The sequence below is a fragment of the Heterodontus francisci genome, chromosome 10, assembly GCF_036365525.1.
Source record: "Heterodontus francisci isolate sHetFra1 chromosome 10, sHetFra1.hap1, whole genome shotgun sequence".
Taxonomy (NCBI): Eukaryota; Metazoa; Chordata; class Chondrichthyes; order Heterodontiformes; family Heterodontidae; genus Heterodontus; species Heterodontus francisci.
In genome coordinates this window covers 10,513,014-10,526,668 of record NC_090380.1, presented here as the reverse complement: position 1 = coordinate 10,526,668, position 13,655 = coordinate 10,513,014, and the positions used below count along the sequence as shown (strand labels likewise).

Below are 13,655 nucleotides of genomic sequence, written 5' to 3'. Positions count from 1 at the left end.
CGGGCAGAGAATTCCAAAGATCAGATGTCTGCTACCATAGAAAGATTCCTGGGAAACAATCATTTCCTTCAGCCTTCATGGAACAAATGAGACATTCTGTGGTGATGCAAAGAATAGAGGACTCAATGATTGTCAAATTTCAAAATGGTCCAGATACTGGACGCAGGCACCTGCACAATGAAAGGGTTAAAGACGGGCAGAATGAGGCTGAAAGCACCTTTAGCAGATCTGGCTATTACAGCAGAAGTCAGAATTGGAATAGCAATAAGGGATGAATGAATCCCAGGAATGTCCTAGGAACAGTCATAAGGTCCTTCAGGTGTGACTCCAAGCATCATTATGTGATGAACTGCCCAAAGCAGAGAGGCAGTTACAAATGACACAGAGATTTCTGAGGAAGAGAATGAAGATAATGACGAATCTAAACAAATGTTACCGTTCACAAGGAGTTCTATCCTTGCGATGAATGTGTTGTTCACAGACTGGTTTAACTGTGCAGTGCTGGATAATGCTTGGACTTCACAGTAGGAGGAACAGATGGTTAAAAATGTTACCTTGATTTGCTCAGTAGTGCAAATAGATGCAAGGTTAAGGGATATAAAAGTACTACTTGCTTTAGGTTTGGCACTGGTAACACAGCGAGGTCACTAAAAAAAGTTGTGATCCCATGTAAAATAGCTGGAGTAAGCCATTTTACAAGTACTGATTGAAGTCTCTAATGAGATACCCTTGCTGTTGAGTAAACATTCTATTAAAAAAACAAATGAAATATCTAAAATTAAATGGGTGGGCACAAGTCATCAACTGTCTGATTGTTTCACAAAAAGAAATGCAAAGAAATTGTTCGGGATCTTAGAGGAGGGGTATCTCACAATGTAATGCTTTGTACAGAATATGGAGATTCTTCTTGCTTTGCAATTTTGGTTGTGCACTTAACTCTAATTTTTATTTGAAGAGAGAGAAAAGTATCTTAATTGTATATTAATTGTGTTTAATTGTATGCAGGTGGTGGGCATTAACTGGGTATTCACTTGAGTCTCTATATATAGAAACAGTGATGGTTGTGTTAGGAGATGTACGCTTGTAATGTATAACTCGGTAAATAAATGGTTATAAAATTGTATAAAGATTGGCTCCAGTTCTATCCTTCACCAACTGGCTTTCTGGAATAGTACAAGAGGGACGAGCAGGGAGCTGTTATTATGTTGACAGGGGCTGTGTGCTGTAGGCGGCAGAAGGGAGAAGGAGGGCCGGCCCAGTATCAGCCAATATTATCTTCAGCACCAGCAATGGGAGCTGGGCTATATAAGACAGCCAGTTCCATAATCTGGCCAAAGAGATCAGGTGCCTAAGCAAGTGACGGACAAAAAAATTAAATGTAAGGCTGACCTGCTGTCATGGTAATGTATTGGCTTAATGAGTATTTATAGCACAGAAACAGGCCATTCAGCCCAACTGGTCCATGCCAGTGTTTATGTTCCACACGAGTCTCCTTCCATCTAATCCCATTAACATATCTCTCTATTCCTTTCTCCCTCGGGTGTTTATCCAGCTTCTCCTTAAATGCATCAACACTATTGACCCCAAATACTCCCCGTGGTAGCAAGTTCCACATTCTCACCACTCTCTGTCTGGGTGAAGAAGTTTCTTCTGAATTCCCTATTGGATTTATTGGTGACTAGCTTATATTTATAGCTCCTAGTTTTGGATTCCCACAGGAGTGGAAACAGCTGTATGTCTACCTTACCAAACCCCTTCATGTAGAGGCAGTGGAGAAAGTGAATGGGTCATCTCTCACTCTTCTCTTTTCTAGTAAAAGGAGCCCCAACCTGTTCATCCTTTCCTGATAGGTATAACCATTCAGTTCTGGCATCAACCCTGTAAATCTTATTTTGCACCTTCTCTAGAGCCTCAATATCCTTTTTATGTTCAGGAGACCAGACTTGTACACTGTACCAACCCTGCATTTGCGCAATTACCTGCAAATATCAGATGCAAAAATATATAGGGACTCATTCTTTTTTATCAATGGGTGGAAGCTAGCTCCATCTGTTCCATTTATCATGTTGCAAGAGTTTGATCCCCACCAGCTTAGAGACCTGTTCAATAGAAAATATTCAACATGGTTATTAATCATTCAATTCTTTGTCTTGACTGATTCTGTGGGCATCAAGGTCAGGGCCATTATTACTATGGGTTGGAAGAGTGTTCCTTTGCAGCGGATGTTAAGATGAAGCACACCCAGGGAGAATTTATCAAGTTCCTCCACATAATTCCAGCAATATGCTTCAACCTCAAAAACAGAAGAGCATCTACTTTCCATTTTCCTTGTCATGTGCAAGAAGTGAAGGGTGCATTACAACAATGACTAAAATTCAAAAAGTACTTCACTGCTGGTTAAAGTGCTTTGAGATGACTTGAGGTCATGAAAGATGCTATCTAAAACATTAGCATGCAAGTACATTTGGATTATTGGTGAACGGTTGGGAGAGTGTTGTGCATTTTCTCTCTGTGATCATAGAATCATAGAATGCTTACAGCACAGGGGGAGGCTATTCAGCCCATCGTGTCTGTGCTGGCTCTCTGCAAGAGCAACTCACCTAGTCCCATTCCCCTGCCTTTTGCTGGGAGCCATGCAAATTTTTTCTCTTCAGGTGTTTATCCAATTCCCTTTTGAATGCCTTGATTGAACCTGCCTCCATCGCACTCTCAGGCAGTTCATTCCAGATCCTAACCGCTCACTGAACCTGCCTCCACCACACTCTCAGACAGTGCATTCCAGATACTAACCGCTCACTGAACCTGCCTCCACCACACTCTCAGACAGTGCATTCCAGATCCTAAACACTCACTGAACCTGCCTCCACCACACTCTCAGACAGTGCATTCCAGATCCTAACCGCTCACTGAACCTGCCTCCACCACACTCTCAGACAGTGCATTCCAGATCCTAACCGCTCACTGAACCTGCCTCCACCACACTCTCAGGCAGTTCATTCCAGATCCTAAACACTCACTGAACCTGCCTCCACCACACTCTCAGACAGTGCATTCCATATGCTAACCACTCACTGAACCTACCTCCACCACATTCTCAGACAGTGCATTCCAGATCCTAACCGCTCACTGAACCTACCTCCACCACACTCTCAGACAGTGCATTCCAGATCCTAACCGCTCACTGAACCTGCCTCCACCACACTCTCAGGCAGTTCATTCCAGATCCTAAACACTCACTGAACCTGCCTCCACCACACTCTCAGACAGTGCATTCCAGATCCTCACCGCTCACTGAACCTGCCTCCACCACACTCTCAGGCAGTGCATTCCAGATCCTAAACACTCACTGAACCTGCCTCCACCACACTCTCAGGCAGTGCATTCCAGATCCTAAACACACACTGAACCTGCCTCCACCACACTCTCAGGCAGTGCATTCCAGATCCTAAACACTCACTGAACCTGCCTCCACCACACTCTCAGGCAGTGCGTTCCAGATCCTAAACACTCACTGAACCTGCCTCCACCACACTCTCAGACAGTGCATTCCAGATCCTAAACACTCACTGAATCTGCCTCCACCACACTCAGGGAGTGCATTCCAGATCCTAAACAGACACTGAACCTGCCTCCACCACACTCTCAGACGGTGCATTCCAGATCCTAAACACTCACTGAACCTGCCTCCACCACACTCTCAGGCAGTGCATTCAGATCTTAAACACTCACTGAACCTGCCTCCACCACACTCTCAGGCAGTGCATTCCAGATCCTAAACACTCACTGAACCTGCCTCCACCATGCTCCCAGACAGTGCATTCCAGATCCTAAACACTCATTGAACCTGCCTCCACCACACTCTCAGGCAGTTCATTCCAGATCCTAACCGCTCACTGAACCTGCCTCCACCACACTCTCAGGCAGTTCATTCCAGATCCTAAACACTCACTGAACCTGCCTCCACCACACTCTCAGACAGTGCATTCCAGATCCTAAACACTCACTGAACCTGCCTCCACCACACTCTCAGACAGTGCATTCCAGATCCTACCCGCTCACTGAACCTGCCTCCGCCGCACTCTCAGGCAGTTCATTCCAGATCCTAACCGCTCACTGAACCTGCCTCCACCACACTCTCAGGCAGTTCATTCCAGATCCTAAACACTCACTGAACCTGCCTCCACCACACTCTCAGACAGTGCATTCCAGATCCTAAACACTCACTGAACCTGCCTCCACCACACTCTCAGGCAGTTCATTCCAGATCCTAAACACTCACTGAACCTGCCTCCACCACACTCTCAGACAGTGCATTCCAGATCCTACCCGCTCACTGAACCTGCCTCCACCACACTCTCAGGCAGTGCATTCCAGATCCTAAACACTCACTGAACCTGCCTCCACCACACTCTCAGGCAGTGCGTTCCAGATCCTAAACACTCACTGAACCTGCCTCCACCACACTCAGAGAGTGCATTCCAGATCCTAAACACTCACTGAACCTGCCTCCACCACACTCTCAGGCAGTGCATTCCAGATCCTAAACACTCACTGAACCTGCATCCACCACACTCTCAGACAGTGCATTCCAGATCCTAAACACATACTGAACCTGCCTCCACCTCACTCTCAGACAGTGCATTCCAGATCCTAAACACTCACTGAACCTGCCTCCACCTCACTCTCAGGCAGTTCATTCCAGATCCTAAACACACATTGTACCTGCCTCCACCACACTCTCAGGCAGTTCATTCCAGATCCTAAACACTCACTGAACCTGCCTCCACCACACTCTCAGACAGTGCATTCCAGATCCTAACCGCTCACTGAACCTGCCTCCACCACACTCTCAGACAGTGCATTCCAGATCCTAAACACTCACTGAACCTGCCTCCACCACACTCTCAGACAGTGCATTCCAGATCCTAAACACTCACTGAACCTGCCTCCACCACACTCTCAGACAGTGCATTCCAGATCCTAAACACTCACTGAACCTGCCTCCACCACACTCTCAGACAGTGCATTCCAGATCCTAAACACTCACTGAACCTGCCTCCACCACACTCTCAGACAGTGCATTCCAGATCCTAAACACACACTGAACCTGCCTCCACCGCACTCTCAGGCAGTTCATTCCAGATCCTAAACACACACTGAACCTGCCTCCACCACACTCTCAGACAGTGCATTCCAGATCCTAAACACACACTGAACCTGCCTCCACCACACTCTCAGACAGTGCATTCCAGATCCTAAACACACACTGAACCTGCCTCCACCACACTCTCAGACAGTGCATTCCAGATCCTAAACACTCACTGAACCTGCCTCCACCACACTCTCAGACAGTGCATTCCAGATCCTAAACACACACTGAACCTGCCTCCACCGCACTCTCAGGCAGTTCATTCCAGATCCTAACCGTTCACTGAACCTGCCTCCACCACACTCTCAGGCAGTGCATTCCAGATCCTAACCGCTCACTGAACCAGCCCCCACCACACTCTCAGGCAGTGCATTCCAGATCCTAAACACTCACTGAACCTGCCTCCACCACACTCTCAGACAGTGCATTCCAGATCCTAAACACACACTGAACCTGCCTCCACCACACTCTCAGACAGTGCATTCCAGATCCTAAACAGACACTGAACCTGCCTCCACCACACTCTCAGACAGTGCATTCCAGATCCTAAACACACACTGAACCTGCCTCCACCACACTCTCAGACAGTGCATTCCAGATCCTAAACACACACTGAACCTGCCTCCACCACACTCTCAGACAGTGCATTCCAGATCCTAAACACACACTGAACCTGCCTCCACCACACTCTCAGACAGTGCATTCCAGATCCTAAACACACACTGAACCTGCCTCCACCGCACTCTCAGGCAGTTCATTCCAGATCCTAACCGTTCACTGAACCTGCCTCCACCACACTCTCAGGCAGTGCATTCCAGATCCTAACCGCTCACTGAACCAGCCCCCACCACACTCTCAGGCAGTGCATTCCAGATCCTAAACACTCACTGAACCTGCCTCCACCACACTCTCAGACAGTGCATTCCAGATCCTAAACACACACTGAACCTGCCTCCACCACACTCTCAGACAGTGCATTCCAGATCCTAAACACACACTGAACCTGCCTCCACCACACTCTCAGACAGTGCATTCCAGATCCTAAACACACACTGAACCTGCCTCCACCACACTCTCAGACAGTGCATTCCAGATCCTAAACACACACTGAACCTGCCTCCACCACACTCTCAGACAGTGCATTCCAGATCCTAAACACACACTGAACCTGCCTCCACCACACTCTCAGACAGTGCATTCCAGATCCTAAACACTCACTGAACCTGCCTCCACCACACTCTCAGACAGTGCATTCCAGATCCTAAACACACACTGAACCTGCCTCCACCACACTCTCAGACAGTGCATTCCAGATCCTAAACACACACTGAACCTGCCTCCACCACACTCTCAGACAGTTCATTCCAGATCCTAACCGCTCACTGAACCAGCCCCCACCACACTCTCAGACAGTGCATTCCAGATCCTCACCGCTCACTGAACCTGCCTCCACCATACTCTCAGGCAGTTCATTCCAGATCCTAACCGTTCACTGAACCTGCCTCCACCACACTCTCAGGCAGTGCATTCCAGATCCTAAACACTCACTGAACCTGCCTCCACCACACTCTCAGGCAGTGCATTCCAGATCCTAACCGCTCACTGAACCAGCCCCCACCACACTCTCAGGCAGTGCATTCCAGATCCTAAACACTCACTGAACCAGCCCCCACCACACTCTCAGACAGTGCATTCCAGATCCTAAACACTCACTGAACCTGCCTCCATCACACTCTCAGACAGTGCATTCCAGATCCTAAACACACACTGAACCTGCCTCCACCACACTCTCAGACAGTGCATTCCAGATCCTAACCGCTCACTGAACCTGCCTCCACCACACTCTCAGACAGTGCATTCCAGATCCTAAACACTCACTGTACCTGCCTCCACCACACTCTCAGACAGTTCATTCCAGATCCTAACTGCTCACTGAACCTGCCCCCACCACACTCTCAGACAGTGCATTCCAGATCCTAAACACTCACTGATCCTGCCTCCACCACACTCTCAGACAGTGCATTCCAGATCCTAACCGTTCACTGAACCTGCCTCCGCCGCACTCTCAGGCAGTTCATTCCAGATCCTAACCGCTCACTGAACCTGCCTCCACCACACTCTCAGACAGTTCATTCCAGATCCTAACCGTTCACTGAACCTGCCTCCACCACACTCTCAGACAGTTCATTCCAGATCCTAACCGTTCACTGAACCTGCCTCCACCACACTCTCAGACAGTTCATTCCAGATCCTAACCGTTCACTGAACCTGCCTCCACCACACTCTCAGGCAGTTCATTCCAGATCCTAAACACTCACTGAACCTGCCTCCACCACACTCTCAGACAGTTCATTCCAGATCCTAACCGCTCACTGAACCTGCCCCCACCACACTCTCAGACAGTGCATTCCAGATCCTCACCGCTCACTGAACCTGCCTCCACCACAGTCTCAGACAGTGCATTCCAGATCCTAAACACTCACTGAACCTGCCTCCACCACACTCTCAGACAGTTCATTCCAGATCCTAAACACACATTGAACCTGCCTCCACCACACTCTCAGGCAGTGCATTCCAGATCCTAAACACTCACTGAACCTGCCTCCACCACACTCTCAGACAGTGCATTCCAGATCCTAAACACTCACTGAACCTGCCTCCACCACACTCTCAGGCAGTGCATTCCAGATCCTAAACACTCACTGAACCTGCCTCCACCACACTCTCAGACAGTGCATTCCTGATCCTAAACACTCACTGAACCTGCCTCCACCACACTCTCAGACAGTGCATTCCAGATCCTAAACACACACTGAACCTGCCTCCACCACACTCTCAGACAGTGCATTCCAGATCCTAAACACACACTGAACCTGCCTCCACCACACTCTCAGACAGTGCATTCCAGATCCTAAACACACACTGAACCTGCCTCCACCACACTCTCAGACAGTGCATTCCAGATCCTAAACACACACTGAACCTGCCTCCACCACACTCTCAGACAGTGCATTCCAGATCCTAAACACACACTGAACCTGCCTCCACCACACTCTCAGACAGTGCATTCCAGATCCTAAACACACACTGAACCTGCCTCCACCACACTCTCAGACAGTGCATTCCAGATCCTAAACACACACTGAACCTGCCTCCACCACACTCTCAGACAGTGCATTCCAGATCCTAAACACACACTGAACCTGCCTCCACCACACTCTCAGACAGTGCATTCCAGATCCTAAACACACACTGAACCTGCCTCCACCACACTCTCAGACAGTGCATTCCAGATCCTAAACACACACTGAACCTGCCTCCACCACACTCTCAGACAGTGCATTCCAGATCCTAAACACACACTGAACCTGCCTCCACCGCACTCTCAGGCAGTTCATTCCAGATCCTAACCGTTCACTGAACCTGCCTCCACCACACTCTCAGGCAGTGCATTCCAGATCCTAACCGCTCACTGAACCAGCCCCCACCACACTCTCAGGCAGTGCATTCCAGATCCTAAACACTCACTGAACCTGCCTCCACCACACTCTCAGACAGTGCATTCCAGATCCTAAACACACACTGAACCTGCCTCCACCACACTCTCAGACAGTGCATTCCAGATCCTAAACACACACTGAACCTGCCTCCACCACACTCTCAGACAGTGCATTCCAGATCCTAAACACACACTGAACCTGCCTCCACCACACTCTCAGACAGTGCATTCCAGATCCTAAACACACACTGAACCTGCCTCCACCACACTCTCAGACAGTGCATTCCAGATCCTAAACACACACTGAACCTGCCTCCACCACACTCTCAGACAGTGCATTCCAGATCCTAAACACACACTGAACCTGCCTCCACCACACTCTCAGACAGTGCATTCCAGATCCTAAACACACACTGAACCTGCCTCCACCACACTCTCAGACAGTGCATTCCAGATCCTAACCGCTCACTGAACCAGCCCCCACCACACTCTCAGACAGTGCATTCCAGATCCTCACCGCTCACTGAACCTGCCTCCACCATACTCTCAGGCAGTTCATTCCAGATCCTAACCGTTCACTGAACCTGCCTCCACCACACTCTCAGGCAGTGCATTCCAGATCCTAAACACTCACTGAACCTGCCTCCACCACACTCTCAGGCAGTGCATTCCAGATCCTAACCGCTCACTGAACCAGCCCCCACCACACTCTCAGGCAGTGCACTCCAGATCCTAAACACTCACTGAACCAGCCCCCACCACACTCTCAGACAGTGCATTCCAGATCCTAAACACTCACTGAACCTGCCTCCATCACACTCTCAGACAGTGCATTCCAGATCCTAAACACACACTGAACCTGCCTCCACCACACTCTCAGACAGTGCATTCCAGATCCTAACCGCTCACTGAACCTGCCTCCACCACACTCTCAGACAGTGCATTCCAGATCCTAAACACTCACTGTACCTGCCTCCACCACACTCTCAGACAGTTCATTCCAGATCCTAACTGCTCACTGAACCTGCCCCCACCACACTCTCAGACAGTGCATTCCAGATCCTAAACACTCACTGATCCTGCCTCCACCACACTCTCAGACAGTGCATTCCAGATCCTAACCGTTCACTGAACCTGCCTCCGCCGCACTCTCAGGCAGTTCATTCCAGATCCTAACCGCTCACTGAACCTGCCTCCACCACACTCTCAGACAGTTCATTCCAGATCCTAACCGTTCACTGAACCTGCCTCCACCACACTCTCAGACAGTTCATTCCAGATCCTAACCGTTCACTGAACCTGCCTCCACCACACTCTCAGGCAGTTCATTCCAGATCCTAACCGCTCACTGAACCTGCCCCCACCACACTCTCAGACAGTGCATTCCAGATCCTAAACACTCACTGAACCTGCCTCCACCACACTCTCAGACAGTTCATTCCAGATCCTAACCGTTCACTGAACCTGCCTCCACCACACTCTCAGACAGTTCATTCCAGATCCTAACCGTTCACTGAACCTGCCTCCACCACACTCTCAGGCAGTTCATTCCAGATCCTAAACACTCACTGAACCTGCCTCCACCACACTCTCAGACAGTTCATTCCAGATCCTAACCGCTCACTGAACCTGCCCCCACCACACTCTCAGACAGTGCATTCCAGATCCTCACCGCTCACTGAACCTGCCTCCACCACAGTCTCAGACAGTGCATTCCAGATCCTAAACACTCACTGAACCTGCCTCCACCACACTCTCAGACAGTTCATTCCAGATCCTAAACACACATTGAACCTGCCTCCACCACACTCTCAGGCAGTGCATTCCAGATCCTAAACACTCACTGAACCTGCCTCCACCACACTCTCAGACAGTGCATTCCAGATCCTAAACACTCACTGAACCTGCCTCCACCACACTCTCAGACAGTGCATTCCTGATCCTAAACACTCACTGAACCTGCCTCCACCACACTCTCAGACAGTGCATTCCAGATCCTAAACACTCACTGAACCTGCCTCCACCACACACTCAGACAGTGCATTCCAGATCCTAAACACTCACTGAACCTGCCTCCACCACACTCTCAGACAGTACATTCCAGATCCTAACCACTTGCTGTATAAAAAAATTCTTCCTCGTGTCCCCGGTGGTTCTTTTGCCATTCACCTGAAATTGGTGTCCATTGGTTATATTATATTTAGTGATACAGCACTGAAACAGGCCCTTCGGCCCACCAAGTCTGTGCCGACCGAGAACCACCCATTTACACTAACCCTACAGTAATCCCATATTCCCTACCACCTACCTACACCAGGGGCAATTTATAATGGCTAATTTACCTATCACCTGCAAGTCTCTGGCGGTGGGAGGAAACCTAAGCACCGAGCGAAAACCCACACAGACACAGGGAGAACTTGCAAACTCCGCACAGGCAGTACCCAGAACTGAACCCGGTTCGCTGGAGCTGTGAGGCTGCGGTGCTAACCACTGCGCCACTGTGCTGCCCCAAAGGTTCTCGACCCTTCTGCCAATGGGAACAGTTCTTCCCTATCTACTCTGTCCAGGCCTCTCATGACTTTGAACACCTCTATCTAATCTCTTCTTAATCTTCTCTTCTCCAAGAACAACAGCCCCAGGTTCTCCAATTTAACCTCATAACTGAAGTCCCTCATCCAAGGAATCATTCTCGTGGATCTTTTCTGCACCCTCGCCAATGCCTTCACACCCTTCAAAGAACAAAAAGAACAAAGAAAGAACAGTACAGCACAGGAACAGGCCATTCGGCCCTCCAAGCCTGCGCCGATCTTGATGCCTGCCTAAACTAACACCTTCTGCACTTCCGGGGCCCATATCCCTCTATTCCCATCATATTCATGTATTTGTCAAGATGTCTCTTAAACGTCGCTATCGTATCTGCTTCTACCACCTCCCCTGGCAGCAAGTTCCAGGCACTCACCACCCTCTGTGTAAAAAACTTGCCTCGCATATCCCCTCTAAACCTTGCCCCTCGCACCTTAAACCTATGTCCCCTAGTAACTAACTCTTCCACCCTGGGAAAAAGCTTCTGACTATCCACTCTGTCCATGCCGCTCATAACTTTGTAAACCTCTATCATGTCACCCCTCCGCCTCCATCGTTCCAGTGAAAACAATCCGAGTTTTTCCAACCTCTCCTCATAGCTAATGCCCTCCAGACCAGGCAACATCCTGGTAAACCTCCTCTGTACCCTCTCCAAAGCCTCCACGTCCTTCTGGTAGTGTGGCGACCAAAATAGCATGCAATATTCTAAGTGTGGCCTAACTAAGGTTCTGTACAGCTGCAACATGACTTGCTAATTTTTATACTCTATGACCCGACCGATGAAGGCAAGCATGCCGTATGCCTTCTTGACTACCTTATCCACCAGCGTTGCCACTTTCAGTGACCTGTGGACCTGTACGCCCAGATCTCTCTGCCTGTCAATACTCCTAAGGGTTCTGCCATTGACTGTATACCTCCCACCTGTATTAGACCTTCCAAAATGCATTACCTCACATTTGTCCGGATTAAACTCCATCTGCCATTTCTCCGCCCAAGTCTCCAACCGATCTATATTCTGCTGTATCCTCCGACAATCCTCATCACTATCCACAACTCCACCAACCTTTGTGTCGTCCGCAAACTTACTAATCAGACCAGCTACATTTTCCTCCAAATCATTTATATATACTACAAACAATTCCTGAAGGAATACTGCATCAAGCTTACAGTAAAGTTCAGTTAAGTTCCATTGTAAGGCAATATTCCAAGATTAAGTAAATTTCTTCCTCACTTGCTCCACGATCTGGTTACAGGTAAGACATCACTCACTCTTTTTCTACCCCCATCCAGGCTGCTATCATGCTACTGTTCCACGAGGGATGTTCAGAAAGAACCTCCTTTTCCTTCAGCACTTGCAGCATCAGACTCTCCAAAGCTGCAGCTCCAGTGTGTCAGTTATTGCCTTGGTCTTGTTACAGTCATTTCCTTCAGTAGCCGCACAGCTTTACGGCACCAGTTAATGTTTACCTCTGTTTCATGTATTATGCTCTGGGAGCGATGCAGTATTATACTTGATAGTGAGAGAGCAACTCATTGTCACAGCTGCCGTTTAGAGAGTACTCAGAGAACAGCAATCCACTGCCTGCATTCTCAGTCCCTTCATTGTTTAAAACCATACACATTACATCACTACATGGTAGACATTATTCACCTCTCCAATCTTCCCAGAACAGGCAGCGTGCTTTTAGCACCAGTCACTAAAAAGTAGAAACAAAAGAGAAGCTGGGGTTTTAGGACAAAATGACCTGATTTTAAATCTGTGTCAGGGAATGGGCTTTGAGTGGGTTAAATTTGGGCCCAACTTAGTTCTGTGCATATAAAAGGTGCAATTAAGTTGCGCTTTTAAGGTAAACAGTGCCTTTAATATTTGAGGCCTTTTAGAAGGAAGAATGAGAGACAATTTAAATCAAATGATAACATTTTAAAGGGCGTTCAGCAACAGAGAGACCTCATGTGTATCTACACAAATATCTGAATGGGAGAAGGACAAGCCAGAAAGGCTGTTAATAAAGCATTTGTAATCCTTGGTTTTATTAATAGAGCAATAGAGTAGAAAAAGAAAGAAGTTATAACTATACCTTTATAAAACACTGATTAGGCCTCAGCTGGAATGTTCAATCCTGGACATCACATTTTAGGAAGGATGTCAAGGCCTTGGAGAGAGTGCAGGGGAGATTTACCAGAATAGTACCAGGATGAGGGAATTCAATTTTGTGGAGAGATGAGAAAAACTGTGGTTGGTCCCCTCAGAGGAGAGAAGAATAAAGGGAGAAGTGATCCCACAAAGAAAAAGGGTGAGACTGCAAAATCTAGAGCCCCATGGATGTCAAGGGGACTACAGGGTAAGACAAGGCAGAAAAGGAAAGCTTATGTCAGACACCGAGAACTCAATACGACAGAAAGCCAAGAGGAGTATAGAAAGTG

At 48.5% G+C, this 13,655-nt stretch overlaps 1 protein-coding gene across 1 annotated transcript in view; it reads right to left on the bottom strand.

Annotated features, from left to right (window-relative positions):
- The window catches only part of LOC137374287 (lysosome membrane protein 2-like), a 142,686-nt gene that overhangs the window by 39,758 nt on the left and 89,273 nt on the right, over window positions 1–13,655 (bottom strand). Inside the window, exon 6 of the mRNA XM_068040093.1 lies at window positions 1,980–2,099. Coding sequence (XP_067896194.1) covers window positions 1,980–2,099 — 120 coding nt within the window. The remainder of the gene's footprint in view (window positions 1–1,979; window positions 2,100–13,655) is intronic.